At 41.0% G+C, this 19,201-nt stretch overlaps 2 protein-coding genes across 2 annotated transcripts in view; both read right to left on the bottom strand.

The window, feature by feature from the left end:
- Window positions 1-5,252, bottom strand: part of acads (acyl-CoA dehydrogenase short chain) — a 13,641-nt gene extending 8,389 nt beyond the window's left edge. Inside the window, exons 1-4 of the mRNA XM_053339846.1 lie at window positions 5,153-5,252; window positions 1,416-1,576; window positions 675-824; window positions 1-2 (exon numbers count right to left, since the gene is read on the bottom strand). The exon at window positions 1-2 is cut by the window's left edge and continues 110 nt beyond it. Of these exons, the coding sequence (XP_053195821.1) occupies window positions 1-2; window positions 675-824; window positions 1,416-1,576; window positions 5,153-5,180 (341 nt within the window). The 5' untranslated portion in view covers window positions 5,181-5,252. The remainder of the gene's footprint in view (window positions 3-674; window positions 825-1,415; window positions 1,577-5,152) is intronic.
- Window positions 5,253-7,427: 2,175 nt separating this feature from the next.
- On the bottom strand, window positions 7,428-10,479 carry crybb1 (crystallin, beta B1). Its single transcript, XM_053339876.1, has 5 exons — window positions 10,357-10,479; window positions 9,560-9,678; window positions 9,245-9,377; window positions 8,839-8,981; window positions 7,428-7,605 (listed from the first exon to the last, which is right to left on the bottom strand). Exons 1-5 carry the CDS (start codon window positions 10,477-10,479, stop codon window positions 7,428-7,430), a joined length of 696 nt encoding a protein of 231 aa, XP_053195851.1.
- Window positions 10,480-19,201: the final 8,722 nt, after the last annotated feature.

The raw sequence follows: 19,201 nt of genomic DNA, 5'->3' as shown, positions 1-19,201 counted from the left end.
GACTAAGGAACAGAACCAACAGAGAGCAGATTAAAATGTGCAGAGATATTAGAGCTGAGCGGGTTACCATGACAACAGCTCACACATCACTTCCTGGTTTTTAATAATCAGTCAGTAAACTCAGCATCGTCTGACGCAGGCTGGAAACTCTGCACTTTTATTTACAGTTAAAACATTTCACCGTGTGTTTCAGCTTCTGTTAAACTAACAGAGCTGCAGCAACTTCCTGTCTAAGCTTTTCAAAATAAAACCTTTGTTATTGAGCGCTATCTCATTATTATTAAAAATCGTTTCCCCTCGATTTTATTAATTTTGAGATGGGAGGAAGGAAGGAAGCAGGCAGGGAAGGAAGGGAGGAAAGGAAAGAAGGAAGGGAGGAAGGAGGGAGGGAGGGAGAAAGGAAAAGAGGAAGGGAGGAAGGAAGGAAGGACAGAGGAAAGAAGGTAGGGGGAGGAAAGAAAGAGAGAAGGAGGAAGGGAGGGAGGGAGGAAGGGAGGGAGGGAGGGAGGAAGGAAGGAAGGAAGGAAGGAAGGAAGGAAGGAAGAAAAAAAGAAGGAAATGAGGGAGGAAGGAAGGAGGGAGGGAAGGAAGAGAGGAAGGAAAGGAAGGGAGGAATCGTAATCACGATCAAATTTCTATTATAATGGTGCAGGAGGGCGGGACTTTGCACTCACATTATTAACAGAGACGACGACTCCGGTGCTCGCACATCCTCTGCTGATCTCCTCCATGGCCAGACTGTACGCCAGGTAATCCATCCCAGCTCCTCCCAGCTCCTCAGGAACCTCCATGGCCATCACACCCATCGCTCCCAGCTCCTGGATCTGAACACAGGAAGCAGAAACAGGATTTAATACTTTTATTTCCTCACATAAACTCAAACTAGGTCTGAGCAATTCATCGAAATATAATCTAAACCGACATTTAGAAACTCTAATCGACTTAATCTTGCTCATGTCAGTTAATGGTGGTGTTCACTGTTGCCATGACAACAAAGGTTGCATATCTTTAATGGAGGAAAGGAAAGTAGGAAGAGAGGACGGAAAGTAAGGGAGGAAGGAAGGAAAGAAGGTAGGGGGAGGAAAGAAAGAGAAAAGGAAGGAAGGAAGGAAGGAAGGAATGAAGAAAGAAGGAAAGGAGGGAGGAAGGAGGGAGGGAGGGAAGGAAGGGAGGAAAGGAAAGGAAAGAAGGAAGGGAGGGAAGGAAAAAAGGAAGGGAGGAAGAAAGGGGAGGGAAGAAAGAGAGAAGGAGGGAAGGAGGGAGAGAGGAAAAAAGGACAGAGGAAAGAAGGAAGGGAGGAAGGTAGGGGGAGGAAAGAAAGAGAGAAGGAGGGCGGAAGGAAGAAGGAAAGAAGGACAGAGGAAGGAAAGAAGGAAGGAAGGAAGGGAGAGAGTGGTGACTGAGTGTGTACGAGCCTGTTTAGCGGGGAACGTGTGCTCTTTGTCCAGTTTGGCAGCGATGGGACTCAGCTCTCTGTCGGCGAAGTCTCTGCAGGTCTGTCTGAGGAGCTGATGAGTCTCTGGAAGCTCGGCCAGCTGCGTCAGACTCCGACAGCCGGTCAGACACAAGCTGAGAGCTGAGAGAAGAGGAAGAGGAGAGAAAGAGGAGAGAAAGGAGAGAAAGGTTCAGGTTATAAAAGCTTGAACCGGCCGATTTTGGGCAAGTCAAAAGTAAAATGCAACCTGTGTCAAACGGAGTTTAACTACCACCGGAGTACGTGGAGTTTGAGTTAGCACCTCCACGCTAAACACCCAGGTGCAGCCAAGCCAGCCTCAGCTCCACCAAAGGCCCATTTTGGAGTGTGGGAGTCGCAGCAGAGCCGTGATTGATTCCCAGTTAAGACACTCTGGTAAGAAATGCTTTACATTATGGGCTTAAAACTGCCTTCAAATGGAAAATAACAGGATTTTAAACATGCAATTCAAAACGTGATTAATCTCGATTAACTATGGAAATTCTGCGATTAATCTCGATTAAAAAATTAATCGTTTGACAGCCCTAAAAGAAAGATTATTTTTTTCTAATTATTGCAGCTTCAAATTCGTGTTTCATGAAGTATAAACACAGTAAGAAAGCTTCCTGTAAAGCTCATCATCATAATACATAGAGTTTTTATTTACAATGGATTGTTTTGGGTATTTTATTTTGACATTTCCTATTAAGCAGATGTATTTTATTTTGATAAAAAGGGGGTCATTGAGGATAAATCTGTGGCACATGGATCAAATAAAGACTTTGCCCTCATCCAGCTGCATTTTCATTCATCATGCCGGACGTTTTAAGACTGATTTCACAATAAAATAAATAACTTATTGACATAGTGATCTTTGATAAAAACTAAAAGTTCAGTCTCAGTTCTGAATAAGATTGAATTAAATATAATATATATATATATTCTGGTCACAGCTGGGCTCAGTTTTAGGAGGAATAAAGCTAGTTTTCTTCTCTATTATTGGGTCATTATTCATGGTAGTTTTTGAGTTTCTTTTAACATAAACACAAGGTGGCAGATATGAGACATACTTCCTGTTGTTACAGGATACAGATTAAACACAGATAAGAGTGTGAGAATTGTTTTTACAGGTTATTCGATCCTTTCATCGACCGGTTTGAGTCACAGCTGAACAATGAGACTCAGCCGCAGCTGCTCAGACACATGACGTTATTACAAGTTATTATAATTATTATTCATTAAGATTTGATCTGCTGTGATGAGAAACACTGACAGAGAGGAAACTGAGGAGATTTGACTGATTGCTCCACTACATTTATTTAACAGCTTTAGTTACTTTTCAGATGCAGATTTGACTCAATGGATAATATAACAAGCTTTTAAAATACAACACATTGTTAAAGATGAAACCAGTCAGCAGTGTGTAGTCGGCTCACATCTCAGATGTCTATGAGTTGTTAACAGCTCCACCAAATACTGATTCTTCCCTCTAAACCTCTCACATGCTTTCATTTCAACAAATGTTCAAATGATCCAATACTTCAGCAAAAATCAAAGATTAGAGAAAAAGTCCAAAAACTGAAAACACATTTGTGTATCAGAACTTTGTTTTTTCTTCTTTCCCATTAATCATCTCAGCAGCCCTCACTATCTGCTGACCCTTTGGAGGGGCCCCACCCCTAGGTTGGGAACCACTGGACTAAACTAGCTAACTGTATATAAAGTAGTGTAAACTAGCTAACTGTATATAAAGTAGTATAAACTAGCTAACTGTATATAAAGTAGTATAAACTAGCTAACTGTATATAAAGTAGTGTAAACTAGCTAACTGTATATAAAGTAGTATAAACTAGCTAACTGTATATAAAGTAGTTTAAACTAGCTAACTGTATATAAAGTAGTGTAAACTAGCTAACTGTATATAAAGTAGTGTAAACTAGCTAACTGTATATAAAGTAGTGTAAACTAGCTAACTGTATAAAGTAGTGTAAACTAGCTAACTGTATATAAAGTAGTATAAACTAGCTAACTGTATATAAAGTAGTGTAAACTAGCTAACTGTATATAAAGTAGTGTAAACTAGCTAACTGTATATAAAGTAATGTAAACTAGCTAACTGTATAAAGTAGTGTAAACTAGCTAACTGTATATAAAGTAGTGTAAACTAGCTAACTGTATATAAAGTAGTGTAAACTAGCTAACTGTATATAAAGTACTATAAACTAGCTAACTGTATATAAAGTAGTATAAACTAGCTAACTGTATATAAAGTAGTATAAACTAGCTAACTGTATATAAAGTACTATAAACTAGCTAACTGTATATAAAGTAGTATAAACTAGCTAACTGTATATAAAGTAATGTAAACTAGCTAACTGTATATAAAGTAGTATAAACTAGCTAACTGTATATAAAGTAGTGTAAACTAGCTAACTGTATATAAAGTAGTGTAAACTAGCTAACTGTATATAAAGTAGTGTAAACTAGCTAACTGTATATAAAGTAGTGTAAACTAGCTAACTGTATATAAAGTAGTATAAACTAGCTAACTGTATATAAAGTAGTGTAAACTAGCTAACTGTATATAAAGTAGTGTAAACTAGCTAACTGTATATAAAGTAGTATAAACTAGCTCCACCTCCATCAGCTACAACAGTAACATGCTGCTCTAACACTGATGCTTCACTATTAATAATCTAATGATATCATATATAACAATATATCATTACTTTTACTGTAATACTGCATACTATATCACTATAATACTGCAGTACTTTTACTGTAATACTGCATACTACATCACTCACAATACTGCAGTACTTTTACTGTAATACTACATACTACATCACTATAATACTGCAGTACTTTTACTGTAATACTGCATACTACATCACTATAATACTGCAGTACTTTTACTGTAATACTGCATACTACATCACTATAATACTGCAGTACTTTTACTGTAATACTGCATACTACATCACTATAATACTGCAGTACTTTTACTGTAATACTACATACTACATCACTATAATACTGCAGTACTTTTACTGTAATACTACATACTACATCACTATAATACTGCAGTACTTTTACTGTAATACTGCATACTACATCACTCATAATACTGCAGTACTTTTACTGTAATACTGCATACTACATCACTATAATACTGCAGTGCTTTTACTGTAATACTGCATACTACATCACTCATAGTACTGCAGTACTTTTACTGTAATACTGCATACTACATCACTCATAATACTGTACTTTAACTGTAATACTTAAGCTACATCACTGATTATACTACAATAGTGTTTTTAAAGTAGCTCAATGTTTAATTTTAACTTTCTGTTATTTAGGTGAAAGGTCATCTTCACCATCAGTCACCTTTAGCTCACACTAGTATTATAAACGTATCAAAAGACACAAGAATAGCTGTTAAACTATTTACCAACAGGCTGATATAAGTTTCCTCCCCTATAATCACCTTTAATCAGCTGTTTTAATGTCCTAATCTTTATTTTATAACCTTATATAGCCGAGAAGCTAACAGCACTCATAGGTTAGCGTTACGTAGCATGCTAAGCTAACCAGGTATTTCCAGCTGTTACAGCAAATATAAAGATAACAGCTGGTTCAGAAATGTTTCCTAATATAAATTTTACTTTATCAGACTGTTTCTCTTCATAAACTCACCTCTCCTTGCTTTAAAAAGTGCCGCCATGGTTGATTAATGGAGGTTTTCTCTCAGCTTGATGTTCAATCCGACGAACAGCTCGGTGTTATGAAGCACACTGCCGCCTTTAAGTGCTGTAGGAATTATTAGTGTTACGAAGTGCAAGCGAAATGTGTTACTAATGTTTATGTTTAACCTTAAAATATTTAACATGTAGAGGTAGTCAATATTCAAATTATATACAAGCCACAATATATGTCATGTTATATTCTTATAGATTCAATATTGTCGCGCTGCTTTAAAATAAAACAAACTCATAAGCGAAGAACGATAATTTCCGAGCATGGATAACGTGATTTTTAAGGACCCCTGAAGGCAGCACGTGTCCCAGTTTAACATGACGTGACGTAAACTCGTTAAATGAATTTTAGTTTTAATTTCTAACATTATAAACACACATTTAAACTTTATGTCACATGTTATAGTGTATTTTAAATGCTAAGACCCTTCAGACTGACTTTATTTTAAATGTTATAAAATATCATAATGGGAATACTTTTTATTGACAAAGTATTTTTCTTCATGATTTGATGAACTTTTATAAACTTATAAAATATCTTCAAAACAAAAAGATTATGTGCACAATTAATTATCATACTGTAATAATTATATACATGTCATTTATGCTATTTTATTTATTGTCTTTATTTATTTCTTGATTGTAGGCCTAGTAATATTATTTTGATGTGTAACTAAATATTATTATTATTATTATTATTATATTTGAAAGTATTTAATTATGATTTTATTTTATCATGTTTCTTTATTTGTTGTATCTTATGTTTCTATTGTCCTTTATATTTTATATTTCATTCAGAAGACTTCACTGTTGTAATTAATTGCTTGTAATAATTTAGATTACAATTAACACTTGGAGTAATAAAGTCTTATTTAAAAATGCACTCACATTTCCAGGCAGCCAAAAGATTATGCAACAAATATTTGACAAAACCACAAATAATGCAGACTCCAAAATGCAAAGGCAGCATAATACTATCCTTAATCTACAGTAACATATATATATATATATATATATAGATATATTAATAAAGATTGTCCATTTATAAGTCACATAACAACCAACACATGTATTATAACAACTCTGCTGTCAGCTCCTTTGGGAGAAAATGCTCCATAACTAATATTTAGCTGTATTTTAACTATTTAATTGCAAAATAAGAAAATGTAAAAAGACCCAAATTAATTATTATTTAAACCTAATGCTTTTATTTTTTCACCCTGCATATATTATTTAATGTATGTTGATTGTAACCAGCTCCCTACATTATCTTTATACATAATATTTAATTATCTAATGTTATATAATCCAGTTACTTTGTTCTTATACATATACTTTAATTATATAAAAATTGCACCTTTGGGAGAAAATGCACCATAACTAATATTCAGCTATATTTAAACTATTAAATTGTAAAATAAGAAAACAGCAAAGCATTAAAATAATTTTTAAAACCTACTGAATTAAATTATTTGACTGTTTTATACACATTATTTAATTTATGCTGATTGTAAACAGCACCCTAAATTATCTTTATACCTGTATATTTATATTTAAACCTAATATTTAGTTATTTAATGTATTAATTCAGCTAATTTGTTATTATAAATAAACTATATTTACTGTATAATGATTGTTTAATTTAAAATGTATAGTATATATGATATCTGGAAGCTAAGTGAGTGTGTAATACTATATTGACTTTATCATAAATGATGATTATTACCATGTATTTGTGCACATTTTAGGTTGCTGTGTAGTTATTTTAGGCCAAATATATATATTAATTTTAAAGGATATTTAAAAGTAGCATGTTTTGAATGTATAACAGACCCTTTCTGATTATTATAGGAGATAAAACACCATAAAAAACACCCACACACCATCAGTTTATACAACATCATCATACAAACATGAGTGATTGTTCTGCAGAATGAATAAAGAGGTGATCCAGCCAAGGAGAGTTTTCAGGTTTTTCACAACATATTTATTCTTTTAGCACCATAAAAAGTCAGTTAAGGTTGTCCAGTAAACGCTCTCATGCTGTCTTTCCTTTTTGGGATGGAGCGATGATATGATGGTGAAAGTTTAGGAAAGGATTTGGAGAAAAAAAGGTGGGAGGGGTGGGGGGAGGTGGAGGGGGCGTTTTGAAGAAATAAAAAGCTGTGAAGGGCTGCAAATGGCTATGACAGCGCCCGACGGCCAGCAGGGGGCGTTCACTTGCTAGCAGCGGTGAAGGTGAAGCATCCTCTCTGGTGGAACTGCATGTCCCTGATACGACGCATGGACTGGATCTGGGGCTGGAAGGCGCAGAAGTCGTTGTAGTGTCTGTAGTCACCGCACTCAAACAGGTACTGGTAGCCTCTGTATCCGGGGTACTGGTAACCCACCCAACTGGGAGAGAAGGAGGAAGGGGAGAGTTAGTGGTTTAGACTGTATAAGGATTCAAATAACACACCTTAATGTTCTTTAAAGAGGTTCTAATAGGAGATTTGTGGTCATGGTGGAGGTTCTAGGGGACCTTAAGGTGGTTTGAGTGGAAGTCTTAGGGGTCCTTTAGATGCTATAGTTGCTATTAAGGTGGTTCTATGAGTACTTTTAGATCTTTAGAGGCTCTAGCTGTCATTAAAGAGGTTCTATTGGCCCTTGATGAGGTTCTAGAGGTCCTTAAGGTGGTTCAAGTGGTCACTGAGGGAGTTTTAGGGGTCCTTTAGATGTTATAGTTGCCCTTTAGGAGGTTCTGTAAGTACTTTAGTGGCTCTAGCTGTCATGTCTTGAGGAGATGCTAAAGGTCCTTTAGATGGTTCTAGTGGTCATTGTGGAAGCTAGGAGGTTCTATTGACCATTGATGATGTTCTAGAGGTCCTTAATGGGGCACAAGTGGTCCTTTAGATGTTACAGTTGCTATTAAGGAGGTTCTATAAGTGCTAAAGTCCTTTAGTGTTCACTGAGGAAGATCTAGGAGGTCCTTAATGGGTTCTAGCAGTCAGTGAGGTGGTTCTGGAGGTCCTTAAGAAGGTACAAGTGGTATAAGTGGTCACTGAGGAAGTTCTAGGGGGTCTAGTAGTAGTAGTGAAGCGGTTCTGTCTGTCCTTTAGAGGCTCTTTCTGTCATTAAAGAGGTTCTAGTGATCCTTGGTGAGGTTCTAGAGGTCCTTTAAGAGGTTCTCCAAGTGGTTTAAGACATTTGGTGGTATATGAGGAGGTTCCTAGAGGCTCTGACTGTAATCAAGTAGGTCTTATTGGTTCTTGAAGGGGTTCTAGTGTTCCCTAAAGGATCTCTAAGGCTTCTTTAGGCAGTTTTAACACCTGCTGAGGGAAGTCATGGCTGGCTGGTAGAACAGTCAACATGAGAGGCTTTTAAAATCCGGACTAAAAATACTTTGAGCCTTGTGAGAACTCGTCATCCTTCTGGGTTAGGGTTAGCGGCCGGCGGCTTCCTCTAAAAGCTCCGCCTGAAACAATATTAGTACTACAAAGCCTCCACTTCACTTCTATATGATTAATGTCTGGACAGATGTGCTGCAGGGGGCTCGCTGTAAAAACACAGGCTCGGGTATTGATCCTCATGTGTGTGTGTGTGTGTGTTTCTGTGTGTGTGTGTGTTAATGTGTGTGTGTGTACTCACGATCCTCCAGGCACTCTCACGCTGCCCACTCTGTCGCAGAAGCCATGCGCCCAGAGGGTTGGCACATCATCCTCCTGGATCTCCATCTTGTTGCCCTTGAAGTCAGAGAGCTCATACAGGCAGATCTTGTGCTCCAGGCTGTCCTGTAGGGGGGGCGGAAAGATTTAGGGAAGAGGAAAGTGTTAAAATTAAGTGTTAGTTCAGCTATTACTAGAGTGGAATATGTTGAATTTAGTGTCTTATATTTGATGCTTTTCTATAATAAACTGAATATCTTTGAGCTTTGGATTGCTGGTCAGATAAGATAAGACCCTTTGCATTTGTATATTGAATTAAAATGGTAATAATCTGCAGCTGAGTTGTTCTTTTCAGTCACTATCATAGCCAGGAGGGGCTTTATTCGTACCATGCGGATGGGCCTGAGGGACATGAGGCAGTCGCTGCGGTAGGAGTTGCTCCAGGTATCCCAGCGAGGATACTCTCCCTTCTCCAGGATGAACATCTCCCCACGGAAGTTAGTCTGCTCAAAGGCAACAAAGCTGGAGAAGCGGCGCCGCCAGGCACAGGAGGGGCACAAGAGGAGGAAAGAAGACGGGAGAGACGAATTAGAGGAAAAGTGAGATGAGATAAATATGAGAGGAATAAGGTTTGAAGTTGAATGAATGAATGTGTGTTGAATGTGTGTGTGTGTGTGTGTGTGTGTGTGTGTGTTTTCACTTACGGGCCGCACTCCACAATGATACTACGCACTTTGTCCATGCCACGGTCACACACGTTCATACACTCATTCTGGACCTCGATCATCCTGCCCTGGAAGTTCTCCTGGTCGAACATCATCAGCTGCAACAGAGAGAGAGAGGAGAGATTTCACCGGTTACACCAGTTACACCAATGGACTGAACAACAACCATCATATCCTGCATATACTGGTGTAATCCCTGCAGTAATATCACTTTAGTAATAAGCTTTAAAGACCTCAGAGTTATAATAATGATACTAATATTCAAGCACTTTGCCAATTAAGATATAATATGATCCATTATTGTAGATTAGACCACTTCTGCAGCTTTAATGCTTCAATAATGCAATAATACAGTAATAATATAACACTCTGCTACTCTTTTTATTTCTTTATAAGTACATTAAACTAGTGTTGCTACTGTAGTTTTATATTTTTAGTGAATATCCAAATACTTATTCCACTGTTTTACCATTTAGCTGATTTGCTTCCACATATTTGAATGGATGGGAATCAATTCTTAGCAATGCCCTGCATGAAAAACACATTGAAAGTCTATATTTATGAACTCAATGCAAATATTTAAAAAGGTTTCAGCTGTTCAGAAAGCTTTAAATATCATTTTTTAAGCCACAAACTGAATTTCTTTCTCTTCAAATATACAGTAAACAGCTCAAAACAGTATCTAGTAAAGTAGGTAGCTTCTCTTTTTTTTCTAATTTAGCTGAAATGACCCTTTAAAATTAAATATATCCATCATCTGTAGCTGTGAGACTCACCCTGAAGGATCCCACGCCGGGCTCTCCGGTCTTGGTGGCCTTGCTGGAGGCAGCGGGGGCAGGGGTTCCCTTGTCCTTGGCATCAGTGCCCTGGCTGGAGGCGGACTTGGCGGTCTGAGACATGGTGAGGGGCTTCAGGAGTGTCTGGGTGAGAGATGAGAGATGAGATGTGAGATGTGAATGGAAGTGAGGAGTGAGGAGTAGATGCTATCACTATCACTATCAGGGGTGTGTATTGGGATTTATGAATTAAACTTAAAGCTTTTATATATATATGTGTGATATATATATGTATGTGTGTGTGTGTGTGTGTGTGTGTGAGAGGCTCATTTGGGCCCCGACATCGGCTTGGGTGTTTCCCCAGGCTGAGGGTGCTTTTCCTGGGTGTGGTGTGGGGCAGGGAGTGGGCCCTGGCTGTGGATGAGGTGTGGTAGTTTCAGCCCCGCTCTGATGGTGGATGCCTGTGCCTGAGCCTGTGTGTGTGTCTGTGTGTGCTTACCTGCGTTAGTAAAGCTTGCAGTGCCGTGTGAGGGAGGCTGGCTCGTGCTGGTCCCTTCAACCCTCTACCAAAGCTTTTATACTCTGGCAAAGGCCAAACGTAGAGGCTCACAGCACAATAGAAAGCCTCTCGTCATCACAGTTGGCCCGGGCCAAAGCCGGCGGGTCATCGCATAGCCTGGAAACGCCGCCGGCCCCACTGGCCTGCCTGTAAGCGTTTTGCTATCAAAGGAAACCACTGACCGAGGCATTTCCCCCCCGTGTGTTGGTGTGCTAGGGCTGTAAGCTATAGTCGCATGTAGAGAGGAGGAATGCAAAGGTCCAGAGGGCACAAAGAGGTAATCTCTGGTCTCTATCACCTACACAGACCAACACAAAGATAGATTCTTTAGTTTCTGACCTGCGATGATTAAACTAAGTCTTTACTTTTTCTTTCTTTTTCATCTTTTTTGGAAGAATCACAACAAGAATCCAGAAAACAGGTTATTTACAGCTTATTTACTGCAATAAAACGTGTCAGTTTACATTAAACACATTATAATTAACATTTAAATGAATATACAACACTTAATTAACCTAAATTACTGCTTAACATAAAATATAATTAGATAAACATCATGGGAGATTAGTTTATTTGCTTTTTATATTAAAGGGTTAATTAATGGATGAATAGATGAATTGATGTGTGTGTGTTAAAGCTCAAAGAGTTCAGAGGTTTGTTAGCTTAGCTTTAGCGTAAAGACTGGAAACAGGAGGAAACTGTTAGCTTAGCTTTAGCGTAAAGACTGGAAACAGGAGGAAACTGTTAGCTTAGCTTTAGCGTAAAGACTGGAAACAGGAGGAAACTGTTAGCTTAGCTTTAGCGTAAAGACTGGAAACAAGAGGAAACTGTTAGCTTAGCTTTAGCGTAAAGACTGGAAACAGGAGGAAACTGTTAGCTTAGCTTTAGCGTAAAGACTGGAAACAAGAGGAAACTGTTAGCCTAGCGTAGCTTTGTGTTAAAAGTTTAAAAAAACAAACATCTAGAAACAAGGATTGGAAATAAGTGGAAGCTCGGGGCAAAATATCTTCTAAAAAAGGGAAAATTGATCTAAGAAATGGGGGTAACAGCTTTTTTTAATGTCCTAAAAAACATTTAAATAAAGATTTTGTTCTGTATTTCTGGAAATGATCCAAAATGCCAGTTAATTTATTTACTAAATGAAGTGAAGTTCTCTACTTAGAGTAAAACACCAGAGAGGAGTTAACAGCACAGAGAGGAAAGAACAGATATTATAAATGACTACTGATAGCTTGTTAATAATATCTCAAAGTACATTTAACCCTCCTGTTGTCCTCAGGTCAAGGAAGGACAGAAGGAAGGACAGGAGGAAGGAAGGATAGGAGTAAGGATGAAAAGAGGAAGGAATTTAGGAGAGAAGGAAGGAAGGAAGGAAGGAAGGAAGGAAGGAAAGGAGTAAGGAGGGAGGGAGGGAGGGAGGAAAGGAGGAGGGAAGGAAAGGAGTAAAGATGAAAAGAGGAAGGAATTTAAGAGAGAAGGAAGGAAGGAAAGGAGGAGGGAAGGAAAGGAGTAAAGATGAAAAGAGGAAGGAATTTAGGAGAGAAGGAAGGAAGGACAGAAGGAAGGAAGGAAGGAAAGAAGGAAGGAAGGAAAGGAGTAAGGAAGGAGGGAGGGAGGAAAGGAGGAAGGAAGGAAAAATTAAAGAAAGAGGGGAGAAGGGGAAGAAGGAAGGAACAGTCAAAAGAGAGATGGGGTCAAATTGACCCAGGAGGACGACAGGAAGGAGGGTTAATCAGCTGATCTCAGTCTTCAGACAGCTGATAGGTTGAATCATGAGTTCTTCGTTGGTTGGAGTAAAAACCTGCAGCCTCATTATGAAGCTCAGTGGAAGAGTTTAGACAAGCCTGGTCCAGACGGAGCTGCTGCGTGAAATCTGATGAAGTGCCTCATGTGATGTTATTTCAGGCAGCATCAATTGGAGTTGAAGAGTAGAAGTTTGAAAAGTAAAGAGTGAGGTTAGCTGCTCCTCCTGCTCCTCTTGCTGGAGGTTAATGCATGTTTGGTAAAGAAGAAGAGTGTGTGGTTGTACTCATCATGATTTTATGTTTGTCCTTTTTTTCTTTAATGATGCTGCTCCTCATGCCTTTTTAATTGCCCCTCGAGGACGAATAAAGTGTTTTTGAATTTGAGTTGAATTCATCCACCCAACACTTTACTGCATATATCAGCAAACACCTGTAAACCAAAAGACTTCAGGAAGTGCTCAGCTGTAGAAATACCAGCGCTGGGTTTCAGTACTCAAGCAAAATAAATCAATACCAGGGAGTATCGAAATGTCTCTCGTCGATCTATACCTGCAGTCAATCCTTTTTGCACCCAGAGCTAGGAAATCAGACTCTTTATATGGACTTGCTCTCATCCAATCAATGCAGGCGTTCTTGTATTTAATGCATCATGTGATTGGGTCCACTGCCACAGCAGCTACGACCCGTCTGTGGTGCTGAAGTCGTGGTGAATCTGAGTTTAGTGTGTTTAGCAGTTCAGCAGCCAAGATGCCTCCTAAACACTGTAAAGGCAGGAGAGTCAAAGTCATTTTAGTTCAAAGGGGTCAAGAACAGGAAGAAGGAAGGAAGGAAGGAGGGAGGAAGGGAGGGAGGGAGGGAAGGAAGGAGGGAGTGAGGGAGGGAGGGAGGGAAGAGAGAGGGAGGGAGGGAGGGAGGAAGATGAAGATGAAGATGAAAGAAAGAAAAGAAGACAGGAAGGAAAGATGGAAGGAAGGAAGGGAGGGCAGAAGGGAGGAAGGAAGGAAGGAAGGAAGGACAGATGGAAGGAAGGAAGGAAGGGAGGAAGGAAGGAAAGGAAGGGCGAAGGAAAGATGGAAGGAAGGAAGGACAGATGGAAGGAAGGAAGTGAGGAAGGAAGGAAAGGAGGAAGAAAAGGAAGGAAGGAATGAATGAAGGAAGGAAGGAACAGACTTCACCTCTCTCCTCTCTCTAGCTCTGTTCTTAAACACAAAGACACTCGACTCTTCTCTCGTTTCTCTTCTCCTGAAAGTGAATAAAGTGAATTATTCTTTTAAAGGTTTTGCCAACATGAGCTCCCTTAAGAACCCAAGACAAGCCGCAGGGGAACAGATATTTAATCCCCAATTATTCTCATAATCTAATAATTGATTCAGACATTTTTTGGGGAGGAAGGAATGTCCAAAGTCTTCTTGTTCCAGATATGTCACAGTTCAGTCATCCAGCCCTCAGTAGGTTTCCATTGATCCTGCCTCCGCCCCACTCAGCCTGTCAGCCACACCCACCCACCTCGTCACTTCACTCTCCTCACCCGCTGCCTCTCATCACATGCAATCAGCCCAGCCCAGCATAAGCCGTGTCTCCACTGCAGGAGTTCCTGGTAAAAGGAGGGGGGGGGGGGGGGGGGGTAGGAACTTCTACAGGAACCGTCCTCTCACTCGGCCCTCTCAGTGTCTCAGTGGCCGTGTCTCCACTGCAGAGTCGGACCCCTCGGTGGCGTCATGAGTTTCGATCGCCACGTTGTGCGATGACAAACCTCCCTCTGAATCTCAAGCAATCAATGTCTGCACCTCATCATCGGTCCATTAGTCGTACATCCTCTTGCTGTTGTCTTGTTCTTCACAGCGGTGTCTGCGAGGCTAATGCTCCCCTTCTGCTGGATTTTAAAGATGCTGGTTGTTTTGGTGCTTTCTGATGGCGTCAGAGCTGCTCTAGGTTTAGCTAATCAGTACCGGGTTAACTTCAAGCCCCCGCCCAGGAGCTTTTCAGGGCCCAACGGAGTACCTACCCTGGAGTAGGTACTCCGTTCACCCCCGTAAAAGTTCTTGTAAAAGGCCCTGTGGGGGAGGTTCCTGCAGTGGAGACACGCACCAACGGGGCTGGCCCTGTAAAGTTCCTGCAGTGGAGACGCGCCTATTGTAATTAGTGCCACGGGTGCCAGCTCCGAGGCCCCAAAGCCCCGAGGCATCTATTATTCTTCTCCATACTTATTCTTCCGCTTCTTCTTCCGCCATTTTTCGGCGCGTAACTCCTCCCACAGCTTTGAGAAAACCCCGACAATATATACATCAAAACGTGCGTCTCGATCGGGAAAGACGTGCTGTGACTTTTGGTGTTGAAATTCCAAAGTTTCTGCTGGATTTTAAAGATGCCGGTTGTTTTGGTGCTTTCTGATGGCGTCAGAGCTGCTCTAGGTTTAGCCAATCAGCGCTGGGTTAACTTCAAGCCCCACCCAGGAGCTTTTCAGGGCCCAACGGAGTACCTACCCTGGAGTAGGTACTCCGTTGGGCCCCGTAAAAGGCCCTGGGGGGGAGGTTCCTGCAGTGGAGACACGCACCAACGGGGCTGGCCCTGTAAAATGACCCCGAAGTTCCTGCAGTGGAAACGCACCTTTATACTCACCAGCTCCACACTCACTCCTTTGCCATGCGACACTTTCCAGCATTCTCCTGCCTGTCTTCCCGGGTACCGACCTCGCCTGTCCCTGATTCCCCTGCTTCACCTGCTTCACCTGCTTCGTCTGCCTCCTGGTAAGATTAGATTAGATTAGATTAGATTTCTTTATTTGTACCTGCAGGTAAATTTGGCTCGTAGTGAGAGACATTCATACAAAACAATACAAGAAAATGAAAACAGTAAAATAGCTCCACACAGTTCATCATCATCCCCATCATCATTCTATGCTGCCTCATAAAGTGCATTAAATATGTAAGGTGGCTACCCTAAAAGTGCATGGCATAAAGTGTATAAGTGCACTCATCATGATATCATCATCGCCATCATCAACACAATCATCACTATCATCATCATCATCAACTCCACACCTCCCCAACCATCATCAAGGGATCACTAGTTCTTATTAAGATGTATGATGGCTGCAGGGACAAAGCTAGACCTGTGCCTTTTAGTTTTGGTCCTAGGTACGGTGTACCTGCGGCCAGAGGGGAGGAGCAGGAAGTCACTATAGAGGGGGTGAGACCTGTCAGCCTTCTGCCCCCTGACCAAGAGTTTAGCCTCTCCTCTCCTGTTTGCCTGTCTGCTGGAGTCTGAGTAAACCGTTGAACTTTTAGCACTGTTTCTGAGTCCTTTGTACTGCAGTAGGGTCCACACACCACCTGTTACAAGATTCTTGGATTTAGTGGGGGGGGTTTTTTTTGTCCTCTGTGGAAGTAATCTGAATATAAACTGGGGGGTTATGAACCAAATAAGACATTTAAAGACGTCAGCATGGATTTAACCTTCCTGTCGTCGTCCCGGGTCAAATTGACCCCGTCTATTTTTACTGTTCCTTCTTTCCTCCCTACCTTCCTTCCCTCCCTCTTTCCTTCCTGCCTTCCTTCCTGCCTTCCTTTCATCCTTCCAACCTCCCTCCCTTCCTCCCTTTCCTCCCTCTTTCCTTCCTGCCTTCCTTTTTCCTTCCTTCCAACCTCCCTCCCATCCTTCATTCCCTCCCTCCTTCCTTCCATCCTTTAAACCTCTCTGCTTTCTTTCCTCCCAGGGAGGAAGGAAGGAAGGAAAAGAGGGAGGAGGAAGGATTGCAGGGAGGGAGGGAGGGAAGGAGAGAGGGAGGGAAGGGAGGAAGGAAGGAAAGGAAAAGAGGAAGATGGAAGGAAAGAAGGGAGGGGTGAAGGAAAGAGGAGGGAAGGAAAGAGGAAATGAAGGAAGGTAGGAGGGAGGAAGGAAAGAAGGAACAGTCGACACTTCCTTCCTTCCTCCCAGGGAGGAAGGAAGGAAGGAAAAGAAGGAAGGAAAAGAGGGAGGAGGAAGGATGGCAGGGAGGGAGGGAGGGAAGGAGAGAGGGAGGGAAGGGAGGAAGGAAGGAAAGGAAAAGAGGAAGATGGAAGGAAAGAAGGGAGGGGTGAAGGAAAGAGGAGGGAAGGAAAGAGGAAATGAAGGAAGGTAGGAGGAAGGAAGGAAGGAAGGAACAGTCGACACAGACGGGTTCAAAGGTTAAATGTTGTCGATGATGATGATGATGAAGATGATTCTCAGATTACAGGCAGATTATGTCAGGATTACATCAGATGTGATTATTTATGAATGGAAGCAGATTAATCTGATTCTGATATGTGCAGATTAGCTGAGAGCTAATCCCGCTGTGTGTAATCTGGATCTGCTTCCTGCTGCTCTCCATGTACGAGCGTCACAAACCGACTGAGACCCAAAGACTCTGATCAAAATGTTCTGATATAAATAATAAATAAAGTTTTATTAAATTTTATGTTTTCAGATTAAAATAGTTCCTGATTTAAATCTAAACTTTGACCAATAATAGACTTTTATTTTGGAAAAAGATCTTTTAGCATTTGAGAACTTTGACTTATTTTATTAAATTAGCCAACTAAAATTTTACCAACTTTAGACAAACTTCTTTAATATTTCAGAACTTGGACTTATTTAATTAAATTGTCCAAATTCAATCAAAAAAAAAAAAAAAAAAAGGCTAATTTTAGACTTTTATTTTGGAAAATGTTCTTTAATATTTGAAAACTTTGACTTATTTTATTAAATTGGCCTAATCTTATGTAAAATTTGACCAACTTTAGACTTTTTATTTTGGACAAATTTCTTTAGCATTTGGGAATTTTGACTTATTTTATTATATTGGTCAAATTCAATCTAAAAAACTGGCAAATTTTATACTTTTATTTTGGACAAAGTTCTTTAACATTTCAGAGCTTCAATAAGATAAATCAGACTTTAGACACTCGTTAGTAGAATCAGATTTTTTGTTGCTTATAAGAAAAATACAAAATATGATGAAACGTTTCAAAGTAACACACTAAAAATAAAGTTTAATTTCATAATAAAATATTTGGTTTAACTGATAGTACCTTATGTACCTACTAGAAGACTGCGCTCCAAGCATGCAGGTCTACTTGTGGTTCCTAGTATCTCTAAAACAGGGGAGTCAAACTCATTTTCATTCAAGGGCCACATACAGTCCATTTGCTCTCATGTGGGCCGGTCCATTAAAAAGAAGGGAGGAAGGAAGGAAGGAAGGAAGGAAGGAAGGAAGGAAGGAAGGAAGGAAGAAAGTAAGGAAGGAAGGAGGGAAGGAAGGAAGGAAAATAAGACAGGAAGGAAGGAAGGAAGGAAGGAAGAAAGGGTGGGAGGAAGAAAAAAAGGAAGGAAGGAAGGAACGAAGGAAGGAAGGAAGGGTGGGAGGAAGAAAAAAAGGAAGGAAGGAAGGAACGAAGGAAGGAAGGAAGGAAGGAAGGACGGAAGAAAGGGTGAAAGGAAGAAAAAAAGGAAGGAAGAAAGTAAGGAAGGAAGGAGGGAAGGAAGGAAGGAAGGAAGAAAGAGTGAAAGGAAGAAAAAAAGAAAGGAAGGAAGGAAGGAAGGAAAATAAGACAGGAAGGAAGGAAGGAAGGAAGGAAGGGAGGAAAAAAAACAGGAAGGAAAGTGGGCCAGGTCAGACCCCTCGGCGGGCCGGTTCTGGCCCACGGGCCGCATGTTTGACACCTCTGCTCTAAAAGTAGAACAGGAGGCAAAGCCTTCAGCTATCAGGCTCCTCTCCTGTGGAACCATCTTCCAGATTTGGTCCGGGGGGGCAGACACCCTCCCTACGTTTAAGAGTAGGCTTAAAACTTTCCTTTTTGATGAAGCTTATAGTTAGGGCTCCTAGAGCTCTTAGTTTATGCTGCTATAGGCTTAGACTGCCGGGGGACTCCCATGATGCACTGAGCTCCTCTCTCTTCCTCCCTTCCTCTCTCTCTCTCTCTCTCTCCTCTCCTTCCTCTCTCTCCTCTATCCTTCCTCTCTCTCCTCTATCCTTCCTCTCTCTCCTCCTCTTCCTCTCTCTCCTCTCTCCCCTCTCCTTCCTCACTCCTTCCTCTCTCTCCCCTCTCCCTTCCTCTCTCTCCTCCTCTTCCTCTCCCTCTCCTCTCTCTCTCCTCTCCTTCCTCACTCTCCTTCCTCTCTCTCCTCCTCTTCCTCTCTCTCCCCTCTCCTTCCTCTCTCTCCTCCTCTTCCTCTCCTCCCTCTCCTCTCTCTCCTCTCCTTCCTCACTCTCCTTCCTCTCTCTCCTCCTCTTCCTCTCTCTCTCCTCTCCTTCCTCTCTCTCCACTCCTCCTCTCCTTCCTCTCTCTCCTCTCTTTCCTCTCTCTCTCTCCTCTATCCTTCCTCTCTCTCTCCTTCCTCTCTGTCCTCTCTGTCCTCTCCTTCCTCTCTCTCCTCTCTTTCCTCTCCTCCTCCTCTTCCTCTCTCCTCTCTCTCCTTCTTCTCCCTCCTCTCCTTCCTCTCTCTCTCTCTCTCTCTCTCTCTCTCTCTCTCTCTCTCTCTCTCTCTCTCTCTCTCTCTCTCTCTCTCTCTCTCTCTCTCT

The sequence above is a fragment of the Scomber japonicus genome, chromosome 19 (genome assembly GCF_027409825.1).
Source record: "Scomber japonicus isolate fScoJap1 chromosome 19, fScoJap1.pri, whole genome shotgun sequence".
Lineage (NCBI taxonomy): Eukaryota > Metazoa > Chordata > Actinopteri > Scombriformes > Scombridae > Scomber > Scomber japonicus.
Note: the sequence above shows the minus strand (reverse complement) of the source record. Positions and strands in the feature narration are given on the sequence as shown.

What these genes read in the sequence shown, in the direction of transcription:
- crybb1 (XM_053339876.1), bottom strand. Translation starts at nt 10,479, where the DNA reads ATGTCTCAGACCGCCAAGTCCGCCTCCAGCCAGGGCACTGATGCCAAG. An exon ending in CCCTCAGGCCCATCCGCATG is followed by an intron (nt 8,982 to 9,244) that starts GTACGAATAAAG and finishes CCCCCCCTACAG; the next exon opens with GACAGCCTGGAGCACAAGAT. An exon ending in GTGAGAGTGCCTGGAGGATC is followed by an intron (nt 7,606 to 8,838) that starts GTGAGTACACAC and finishes CTTCTCTCCCAG; the next exon opens with TTGGGTGGGTTACCAGTACC.